This window comes from Apis mellifera, linkage group LG11 (genome assembly GCF_003254395.2).
Source record: "Apis mellifera strain DH4 linkage group LG11, Amel_HAv3.1, whole genome shotgun sequence".
Lineage (NCBI taxonomy): Eukaryota > Metazoa > Arthropoda > Insecta > Hymenoptera > Apidae > Apis > Apis mellifera.
This window is the reverse complement of record NC_037648.1, coordinates 10,270,081-10,282,168: the sequence shown is the minus strand read 5'-3', so window position 1 is coordinate 10,282,168 and position 12,088 is coordinate 10,270,081. Positions and strand designations below refer to the sequence as shown.

Here is a 12,088-nt window from a genome sequence, read left to right as displayed (position 1 = left end):
TCCAATGGAATTTCGATGGAGTCGAATTTCCAGGGGGAAGCTTTGAAAGTGAAAGCGATCTGTTTTTCGCGATCTCTCGAATTTTGTTGGATCTTCTTTTTCCTTTTCTTTTTTTTCAATATCTCGGTAATTTGGAATCCCAAAGTCTTCTAATTTAATATATAATTTTGAAATATTGTTCAATTTTGGAATTTCGAAGGAGAAGCTTTGAAAGTGAAGGCGATCTGTTTTTCGATCTCTCGAATTTTTTTGGATCTCTTTCCTTTTCTTTTTTTCAATATCCTAATTTGGAATTCCAAAATGTCTTCTAATTTAATATATAATTTTGAAGCATTGTTCAATTTCGAGGGGGAAGCTTTGAAAGTGAAAGCGATCTGTTTTTCGCGATCTCTCGAATTTTGTTGGATCTTCTTTTTCCTTTTCTTTTTTTTTCAATATCTCGATAATTTGGAATCCCAAAGTATCTTCTAATTTAATATATACGATGATAATTTTGAAGCATCGTTCAATTTTGGAATTTCGAGGGGGAAGCTTTGAAAGTGAAAGCGATTTTTTCGATCTCTTGAATTTTGTTGGATCTTCTTTTTTCTTTTCTTTTTTTTCAATATCTTGATAATTTGGTATTCGAAAATGTCTTCTAATTTAATGTACGATGATAATTTTGAAACATCGTTCAATTTTGGAATTTCGAGGAGGAAGCTTTGAAAGTGAAAGCGATCTGTTTTTCGATCTCTCGAATTTTGTTGGATCTTTTCCCTTTTCTTTTTTTCAATATCTCGGTAATTTGGTATCCCAAAATATCTTCTAATTTAATATATAATTTTGAAGCATTGTTCAATTTTGAAATTTCGAAGAAGAAGTTTTGAAAAGGGAAGTTTCTTAGTTTATGGAATTTTTCATGAGATTTCGTCTGAGAATCTTTTTTCAAATCTTGCTCGCTTTCTGAGATTCTTTTTTTTTCGAAATCGATCCGAGAAAATTGCTATTCTACCGATTTAGAAACTGGTTGCTAACTCCAAAGTACACAGAATTTTGTAAGTTGTGAATTTAGAAATATTTTCCTAGTTGAATCATGGTTTAGAGGGAGAGAAGGAGAGAGAGATTTTAATCGAGGCCACGTTGTTTTATCGAGTATGTAACAAGTATCGAATGTTTGATGTTGCTTAACGCTGTTTCATAAATGTACATCGTTAATTTGTAAAGCTTTTCAAGGTGCCCAACCGTTCGGTATCACTTTATAGCAACAAATATGCGAGATCGTTGTGTAAGTCGTTCGTTTTGAAATAAAAGGAATCGCGTTGTGGAAAAAAAAAAGAAGAAATAAAAAGAGGAAGTTTCGATGGTTAAAATACTTTTGCAATATTTCCTAAACCTCGTTAATATTTCTCCTAATTGGATCTTGTTCATTTTCCAAATTTACCAAATTGATTAAAAAATTGTCTCGAAACGACAGGATTGACAAGTCTCGAATTTCATTTCACGAAATCCAAAAATTGTTTTTTCAATTTCCAATCGTTAAATCCCACCATTTCTCCTTCTCTTCTAAGATTCAACCGATATTCCAAATTCTTCCAAGTCTCGAATTTCATTTCACGAAATCCAAAAATTGTTTTTTCAATTTCCAATCGTTAAATCCCACCATTTCTCTTCTAAGATTCAACCGATATTCCAAATTCTTCCAACTCTCGAATTTCATTTCGTGAAATCCAAAAATTGTTTCTTAAATTTCCAATCGTTAAATCCCATCATTTCTCTCGTCTCTTTTAAGATTCAACTGATATTCCAAATTCTTCCAATTATTATTCAAACTCCTCCAACTTAACTATTCAATTTTCTTCAACTATATTAAAAACTATATTCAATCTCTCCCCGTAACTCTCTCTAAACCGTAAAAAAAAAACCGAAGAATAATCGAGAAGAAAAAAAGAATCGTCGATTTCGATTTTCGATCGTGACATTCATTTTGTTCGGGTGCATCACAGACCCACGAGCATATTTTTCCCCGCGCGAGAAAGAACGGGCGGTCGAAGCGTAGCCCCGGGGCTTCGTGTAACCATGAAGTTTACAACACAAAGAGAAAGAAAGAGAAAGAGAGATAGATAGAGAGAGAGAGAGAGGAGTGTCGTCGGTGCTTTCACTTTCCAAGAGGCAGGCCAACGATTGACATCATCATCGTTCCTCCGTGTCCCGGATTCCCTCCGTGGACTTTCCGCCCGACTTCCGGCAAACCGGCCGATTTCGCAATCGAATTTATTTCGTCGTCCGGCACTCGATGCAATTCACCGGCCGAATCAAATCGACTTAAACGGCTTCAATTAACTCATCGTTCGCCCTGTTCCCCCCCATGGGGACACTGTCATTTTCGTTTGTTCCAACCTTGTTTCCGTTTCGTTTGTTTCCGATCGTGGAGGAGAAAAGAAGGGGGATTTTCAGGGAGATTGTTTTTGCAACAGGAAATTTGAGGGAGGGTGAAGAGGAGAATGGAAATCGAAGCGCGTTCGATTTGTGTGAAATTTCATTCCTCGAAATTCGTGCGATCAAAATCGATTGAAAGTGGAGTTGAAATCGGGCAAAATATTTTCGCGCGTTCGTTGAATCATTTCTTCGAGTGTTTGGATAATTGAAATTCGAAGGAATCGTCGATACTTGGAAGTCAATCAAATATATATTTTAACTGGATTCTCGATATTCTCAAGTTTTAGGGAATCGAGGCTTTGATTTTGAGGAAGAAAAGTTTCTTGAGTTCAAAGAGAGATGTTCGAATTTCGAGAAAAGAAAAAAGATCCATTATTGCGAGATTAGAGGAAGGGTTCCAGTAGAAGCGTATCCCTCGATTATAATGCAAGTTGCATTATAACGGAGGGAGCTCAGGTGGCCGAACGTCTGCTAGATTCTGGTTCCAATAATAAATGAAGGTTCGAGCAACGGCTGGTGGGCGGAGGTGGCCGAGGTTTTAAGGTCGCGTGGCGAATTTCGGCCGGCGGAGATTAAAAGTGCGTTGACATCGTTACGTCAACGCGTTTAAATTGGTCGGATCGCGTTGCGGAAACTAACACGCGCGAGGCCTTATGTAAAGCCCCTGCTAACTTACATAAATTCGTCCCTATGGCGAAACTTTGCGTTCTCTATTCGAAAAGAAACAGATTTCTTCGTCAATTTCCTTCTCCTCTCCCCTCTTTTTTCAATATTTGAAAATTAAATCGATTTGGTCGTATCGAAAAATTAATCGTTGGAGCGTGAATGCAATTCTTTTGTTGCATAAAACATCATCGGATATTTAAGAGATAAAAATAATTTCGCTCTTTAAATATTTTCGCGCATTGAAAAGAAAAAAATGGAATTTCAATTTTTCGAATATTAATAGATTTAATATAATTGAAATAGAATTGATGGTTGGAAAAGTTTCTTCCACGATCCCTTCCCTCGCGTGGCACGTGTTAATCATCCCCCTACTGTACCGCTTCTGGGTTGAAAAGCTTCCATCGAAAGAGATCCAGATGCGGAGCGTGGACTCTCTCTCTCTGGAGGAGAAGAAGAAAAGGGGAAGAAAAAAAATTGCAATGGTAAATCGAGGTCGTTCGCCGCTCCACTTTTCCGACGTCGATATTAAAAATTAGCACGGTCCTCTGTTACACTGAGATGGATCGGAGCGGGGCGGAAAATCGCGCGTGAAAATTCCCCCGCCTCCTCGCGATTATTTAAGAAAATTGAATCGAGAGTGCGAATCTGAAAATTCAACGTCTCTATTTTTCCCCACTCGATAGGAATTGTATAATCTTTCCGCTATTTTCTTGCCGTAAATATAGATAACGATTTCCATTCCAAACATATATTCTTATAGATTAGAAACGTTTAAACTCTTTGGAGGAGATCGATCGAGAAATCTTCTAGAACGTTTCTTTATACGAATCTAAAATCTTTAAAGATTCAAAAATAGATCCCCGCGAATATAATAACTATCCAAGTGTAACGAGAGCGAAGAAAGAGGCGAAGCTGAGCTCCGAGAGACTCCACTCCGTCGATTTTTCCTAGTTTCCTCCACGCGTCCACGGTTAATAAGAGAAAGGACACGGATTCGTCGTCGCGTTCTTCGTCCCATCTCCTTTCCACCTCCCGTTGCGCGTAATTCCATCCCCCTCTCGCCGACGTGCCTCTCTTTCTCGATCTTTCCGCACGGACGCATGCGTCAGTGATCTCTCAAGGCCTTCGCGCATTAACGCCGAGTACTGTTTGCTTCGTCCCACTTTCCTTGCCGCCCGGTCAACGACCCGCTGGGTAGGTGAGTTTCCAAGGTGCACCAACACGTACGCTCGTCTCTCTCTCTCTCTCTCTCTCTCTGTCGATTCTATTCCATCCGAGAATACATCGGCGCCGTACAGTGTCTCTCAAGCTTTGCCTTCACGCTCGCATCCCCCTGCCTGTTCGTTTCCACCCCTTCGTTAGGAGTGTGCGAAGAGGGGAGGTGAAGAAAAGCGTATTCCACTCGGTACAGTTGCTGACAAACAGCTGTGGCAAGTGGCTTGGGACTTTGGTTTTCACGGGTCAGGGCTAGATTTTCTGGAGGGTGTGAAGAGGGACGAGGTTTCGCTCGAGAGAGATGCTTCTGGGACGTTTATTTTTAATTGAAGTTTGTGTCGCGTGAGAGAACCGTGTAATCGCGATTCTTTTACGCTAACTCTTTGGATATAACGTTGTAACCTTGATTCCCTGTGATAGATTAGCTTTAAAACCTATCTCGTTTCTTTTTTATTTCGAGAAATCGAATTAGAGGACTTTGTTGCCGAGGAATTAGAACGTTACGTGGGTGGATTAGAGACAGAGAGAGAGAGAGAGGAAATTTCTAGTCAGATCCTTCAAAGTAATCGTATTTTTTTTTAGAATCTGAACGAACGAAATGATTCTTTAATTAAGGAAGAAATCGTATGAAAAGTGTCGCCAGGAAAAATGAATTTAATCGCCCATCAATATATACTCGGAGGCCTGAGCGAATTTGCACGCGACGAGGATCGCAAAATAGTTGTGGCGCGCTCCGCGATGAGGCGCCACTGTCCTTTCGCGAATCACGAGCCGCGAGTCGGTACTACAGGAAATCCGCGACTCGTGGGTCGGTATCGCTACGTGGAAATTTCTTCTGATAACGTTATCGCCTAATAGATATACCAGAAGGATCAATTTCGGCTACCCTCTATTGGCGGGAATTTCGAATGTTCCCGCCGGATGGGAAAAGCGACGGAGTATGGAAAAGGATGGAGTAAAGATTCGGACCCAAGGATCTCGAGTGACCCTCCTTTATTTATTCTTAACCTCGTGACGAGAGGTCTTGGATTCTTTTTTTCGTGGCCTGAAAGGATATAATTTTTAACTTTTCTATATTTGCTCGGAATCTGTTCACGAGGGAATAATATTAAAATTAAATTAACATCAACGGATCGGAGTTACACGTGCATCGATAAATTCCATTTTACACGTATCTATTTCTGGAGGAACGGTACGCGATAATACAAAGCTACTGAATTATACGCGAAACCAATTTAACGGGGATACGAGTGGACAAAAGCGATTTACCGGCGATGTAGAGAGAAATTTCTCAATAAAAAGTGGATGAAAGGCGAAGAATAAGAAAGATTTTGAATGGAAATCTCGCTCATTTATTCATGCCTTGGAATTATATTCCAATCTCCTCGTTCATAACCACTTATACTAACGTCAATTTCACGTTTTCTCTGTTACAGGTAAGTCATCATCATTCAACCCATCCGTCAAATTGAACCAGAACGTAAGTGGGATATAAAATAATCGTTAAACGAAATTAAACGATCGATAGGAAGAAGAAGAAGAAGAAAAACATCTCTTCTCTCGACATAATTATAACGCGTGATATTAAATAACCACCATAGATTCCCTCCTCGAAATGACAAAAAGTCACGACCCCACGGAATACGCATCGAAAAAGAAAAATAACCCTCCCCTCTGAATGCCTCCTGCACGGTAAAACTCAACCAACCCCTTTTCCTCCGTTGATGGTTAGTAAAAAAAAAAAAAAAAAAGCCGGTGGTTGGTAAAAGCGTCTGGACGTGCGTCATCATCAGTCCCACGCAGGAAGCGGGCACAAAAGAGAGGAGGTACCGGAGATATCCGCGAAAGACGAAAGGGTCACACACGTTCGGGATCGCGTGGGTTATACGAGAAAGAGAGAGAGAGAGAGAGAGAGAGAGAGAGAGAGAGAGAGAGACGGAGAGTGGCGCAGGCGCGAGACGAGCCCGCTCTCATCCCCCCTCCCCCTCCACCCCATTCATGGACATCAACCCTCGAGTGTACGCGGTGCGCCTACCATTGTGGCACACTCGACAGTTGTCCGGGCACGTTGTCATTAGCGCGACGACAGAGAGTGAGAGAGAGAGAGAGAGAGGGGTTATGTCAGCGGACGTGGCGCGCGATGATCCATCCGAGATGGTCGATCGAACGGCAACGAGCGAGAACGGGGTCCCCATCTATCCCATCGAGGTGTGCGAGGCCACCATCGCGGTCAACGAGACGCAGAATCCCGAGAGACGTCATCTACGCGTCAAAGGTTCGTCCTAATATTTCATTATATTATGTGCTCTGTCTTCTCTTCCTTCGTCTCGAGTCAGCTCTTTTGCCTCGCTCGAAAATAATAGTCGAGTGCATAATATTGTTATTAGGGCGGGCAGGTTGTTTGTTTTGGTCGATGTTTGTTTATATCGGGTTTGGAGGATGATGATATAATATGGTGGAGCTCGAGATGATGGATCCTGTACAGGTGGTTCGTTCAAAGTGTCTACGTGTGTCTACAGGTTTAGATTATTGCGCTCGATTGCGTATACTTGATCGGGTTTTAGAGGGGTTTGGTCGAGGGGATGGGTGATAGATATTTTAGGCGATTATTCCGACGTTTCACGACGTTTGCGTTAGTTATTTTCGATTGTTCCGCGCAGGAGCGTTGAAGGAAAACGATATCGGTTGTAATCTCGATTGGCCAGTGTTTTTTGTCGTCGTTGTTGTGTTTCTATTCCCGTCGCGTTCGAGAATTCGCGTAGACTCTTGCTTTTTTAGACCGCTCCCGGAATAATCCCTCTCTTAAAGAGGAACTTTCGCTACTTGAAACGCGGCTTTAACTAGCAGCTGGTCGAGGCTAATCCTCTATTTAATAAACCCTATCTAATCCTACGTGCACTAATCGTAGAGGTAATAACATTTTTTCGTTCAAAGTATCAGTTCGATAATCAATAAATTCATCGAAAAAAAAAGAAACCTATTTATCCTTCCTCGTATACGTGTGGAGATTTGAGAGGTGATCGTTCAGAGAATCTAAGAGAGCGTAGTAATCGAGAAAGGGAAGATTTGTGTAAATAAATAAATGAGACAGGATCGCATCATCCCTCGGATATTCCCGGGTTCGTTCTCGCGTATGCAGCTACCTCTCTTTCGCCGGGAAAAGCTTTGACACAGCGTATCGATTTTTCCTCGAGCGGGGCTCACGTGCTCATTGACATTGACATTGCCCGCTACCACGGCCAGCCTACCTGCCACCTAGCGTCCACGAACCGATGCGTACCTGTCGACCAACTTCGCCCGCTCGCTGCCCGATGGCGCTGCGCTCGTCCCCCGCCCTGCCCCGCGCTCGTCTCGTCCGGTGATTCCCCAAGTTCACCGGCTTTTCGAAGGAAAATCATAGCGATCGTTGTCTCCGAGCTGTCTCCGCGGCGATTTTCCAATTTTCCGATCTCGAGCGTGGATCATTTCAGAAGAAGAAATTTTTTTGATCTTCAACGGTTGAATTCTTATTTAAGGTTTTTTTTTTTTCTTTTTTTTTTTAGATATAATTAGTTAAAGTTTACGGGTCTAGGGATGGTTAATTTTTAACTATTTAAAAAATTTTAATTCGTTAATTCCTGTTTGAAAATTCTCTGTGCGGTGTGTTTATTTGAGACAGTTAAAATTAATCCGTATAGGTATAGGTTACCTACGAACTGGGTCATTTATTTCTGAAATAGTTTTTGGAACAGGGTTGTTAAATTCGAATTAAATTTAAAAACTTTCTCCATAAGAAGGGAAAAAGAAAAGAGAGAAGGGAGAAATAAAATCAGGATTTTAGAATTTCCAAAGATATGTCTGAGTATGTATAGAGGATAGATATGTGGCTGATCATGGTGTCGAAAGTGGCGGACGAGGATGGCAAATAGGTCGTATTCGATATTGCATAGCTGTTTGTTTTCGTGGAAGAAGAATGTGCCGATGGCCCACATTTTTAACGACACGATGGATTTCCCAACACGGCCTGTTGGCCGAAACGCGCAAACGGGGTCATTGCGCAACGGTTTTGCTTCTCTTTATCCAGACTAGAGGCCTGGCAGCATTACATAAAAGTATTTATCTGTCAGGAGCCAAGCGTCTCTAGTCCTGTTGAGCGACGGCCACGCTCAACACTCGACCGCCCATCTCCCTTCCTCCCCACAGCCTATCATCATTACCATCGTAAGCAATTGAAGCGATACTCCTTTTAATTTCCTCAATTACCTTAATCTAAATATTCAATCGTATCTAATATATATATATATATATATACATACTTCGAATCTTTGAATTTTTCCTCCTCGAAATACAATTCGACGCCATCAATTTCATTAATATTCTTCGTTATTATTATTCGAAACGAGAGAGAGAGAGAGAGAGATACTATTTTAATTTCTCACAGAGAAAGGTCAAACGTCGATTTAATGTACCTTCTATCTAATTTCTTCTATCAATCTAATCCTTGTCCATTCAATTATCTCTCTCGACTGGCAAAATCCACGCAAAATTCTCGACCCATGCAAACTTGATCTAATCGCATCTAATCCTCTTTTTCTCTAAACGCTGTAACCCGGTTATATACTTTATTCAAGAACGAGTATCTCTCTCTCTCTTTTTCTCTCTCTTATTCATCGCGATTAATCTCTCGAGGCGAATCGTATATGCTTATCGCCCGTTTAATCCCATTTTAATCGATCCACTCGAGGGAGTAGGCGCGTGGACACCTGATCCCCGTTGTGGAAGGCTACACTCACCGCGGCCCTGAGAGGAGAAAAGAAAAGGAAGATAGATAGATAGATAGACAGAGAGAGAGAGAGAGGGAGGGGCGGGAGAGGAGAAATCACGTAATAATAGATAACGCGAGCGTGCACCGGCGGTGGCCTGGCTCGTTTGTATTTCGCAACGCTTCACAAAGGCTCAGGGCCGTTGTTCTATGGCTACAACAAGAGAGACCCGCTCGCGAGGTCTACGCCCGCTATCGAGGTCTCTTTATCCCTTCGCCCGGTTGTTCGAGGCTCTCTCTCTCTCTCGGAGCCGGGCTCTGCCGTCCCACATCGGCCGAAATGACGCCACTTCCGGGACGCCACTCGGCTCGCCTCGATGACACGTAACGCGATGACGCGACATCGCGATGCGTATCTCGCGATTTTTTCCCCCTTCCTTCTTCCTCTTCCTCTTCTCCTTCTCCTTTTACAAATTTCTGTCGGTGAAAACGTCTGCACCCGAGATTTGACGAAATTTGACGAGGTTTGATGAAGTTTGACGAGGTTTGACGAGGTTTGAACAGGTTTGAACAAGTTTGAATTATTATATCTCGAAGGAGAGAGAGGTTCTTGATGTGAAAAAGGTTCTTTGTGTTGTTTTTTCTTTCTTTTCTCCCATTTTCATTTTCGATTTATGCTTCTTAATGCGGAATGAAAAGTCTCTCTCGATCTTGCGATTCTGAAACGTAACACGGTCGCCCCGTTCACCACTTATCACCACTTCTCTCTACGGATCGATCCTCGGAGCATTTAGAATTTCATAACAAGCTTATCCAGGCTAACATTACAAAGTTGGTTGAACGTTTAATTAGGCCGTTCGAATGGGGCCAAACAGGCTCCACCTATCCAATTTGCATAACATATTCCTCTCCCCGATATTACATTTAAGCAAATGCCACGAATAAAAGATCCGCCCCCTCCCTTCCAGGCGGATACCATTCCACGTTCACTTTCCTATTCCGTTTATCCCGATATATATATATATATACCAATCGTTCAAACGCTTCTACGAATCTTTTCCATTCTATATCCAATTTCAAAACCTACGATCAATTCCGTAGGTATCTATACAATCTCTGTATCGAGTAATCCTTCGAGAGATTCTTAGAGTAGAATTCACGGAAGCTTGTTCAAATTTTTCCCGAATAACTCGAGGATGATCGTAGCTCAAAATTCCACAATTTCTTTTTTCAAGAAACTCTGATCAATTCGATCAATTCGACAGTTTCCCTCCTCTCTCCCTTTGACACTTACTTCTGAAAGAGAATCTTGGATTCTGGTGACAATTCAATCGCAAATACCTTGCCAAAAAGAGAATCACGGCGAGATAAAGAAGAGCAGAGCGCTCCTCTCTTCTTTCTCGCTGAAGCTCATGGAGGTAAGCACAGCCGGCCACGTAACTGGGACGACGTCCCCGAGGCGCCACGCGAATCGTATTCTCGGTGGAGCGCATGGCGTAAAAACCGAAAAGATCGTTCCGCGGCTACGAGGCGAGGTGAGAGTGCTTTCACCTTTCTCCCCGTCGTCCCACTCTCTCGCACTCGATCGACCACCGCTTCTCCTCCTCCTCTCTCTCTCTCGTCGAGCCGCTTTTACTCTCGATCAGTGCTACCTGCCGCTAAGCTGCCGCTTCTCCTCCGCGGAGAAAGCAGTCCTCCGACCTCTTTGTCGTGTCCTCCACGCGACGTTTCTTTCTTCCCGCGATTCTCTTATCGCGTAATCTCTCTTTCTCTCGCGTGAAGAAAAAAGCTTTTCGAGGGGATCGCGTTGTGAGTCGTCCATCGTGCGTTTACAATCAGTTCTTTGAGAGATTTTGTCAGATTATAAGATATTTTAAGAAAGGGTTTATTAAAGAGGTTGTGCTGGAAAGCTTGGAAAGTTTGTGGAGCAACGAGAGGTTTGATGTTTGAAGTGGTTTGAACGGGTTATGAGAAATTGTCGTAAAAGCTCGTTCGAGGATTTGAGATATATTGCGGGAAAGTTTGTGGAGTATCGGGAGTAGCGTTTTCATGTTTGAAGTGGTTTGATTAGATTGCGGGAAATCGGTCCGATCGACCGAGTCGTTTCCTCGCAAGATTTTGAAGAGACAAATAGAAATTGGGAGGAAAGTTTGGAATTTGGTTAAACGAAGAAACTGTTTGAGAACGAATTCTTTTCGGAAGAAGGGATCCAAAGAATCTAAATCGAAATCGAAAGTTCGAGATTGGATTCGAAATAGCGGTTTGCAAATAACTTAATAAAAATTCGTAACACAATTAAACCTTTTTATTTGGATATATTCCGAGGGAATTGAACTTGACTCTTAAACTTGTTCTCTCTTCTTGTTTCGCGTCAATCGTCGCAACTTTCTTCCTTCCCGGGGTCAGAAAAAATGGAGAGAAATCCGTATCTACTTGAAACTGGAGCAATGGATATATAGTAACACGTTGTTAGTTACACGTTTACATTGTAAAAGGGGCTCAGTTTTCAGTCGGCTATGACGCACGCACGTCCTTGATTATCCCTCCCTCCCTTCCCCCAGGGACACACCGCGCTAATAGATTAACTTCTTTGTTACAGATTTACATGTCGCGCCAATGATTCACATGTCCAACGATCGAATAACTTATGCACACAATTTCTTAATCACTCGACTACTCGACGTCGATACTCGCGTCGGAGATTGCGGTCAACCGATTTGCGGTCGCAGGTGGAACACATTCCTGAATAACTACAATATCCTTAAAGAATTTTTTTCTTTTTTTTTTCCCCTCTTCTTCTTCTTCTTCTTCTTCCTCCTCCTCTTGCCCTCTCCTCCACCATTTTAATCTGCTCCAGATTAGGAAACTTCTAGCCTCGTTAATTCCAAGGATAATTAGCAGTACAATCTATCCTTAGCTCTTACCCTCACCCCATCGCGAAGAAATCCTTAGAATTTTCCTTAGAATCGATGCTGAATTATCGATCTGTTTTGTAATTTACGATTACTTTTTTTTAGAAATTTGGATCAAGTCGTAAGTTCTCTAAACTGG

At 42.1% G+C, this 12,088-nt stretch overlaps 1 protein-coding gene across 3 annotated transcripts in view; it reads left to right on the top strand.

Moving 5' to 3' along the window:
- E75 (ecdysone-induced protein 75) overlaps positions 1-12,088 on the top strand; it is a 161,432-nt gene that overhangs the window by 89,870 nt on the left and 59,474 nt on the right. Inside the window, exon 1 of one of the 3 annotated variants that reach the window (XM_006564318.3) lies at positions 6,400-6,571. Within the exon in view, the coding sequence (XP_006564381.2) occupies positions 6,415-6,571 (157 nt within the window). The 5' untranslated portion in view covers positions 6,400-6,414. 3 annotated transcript variants of the gene reach the window in all.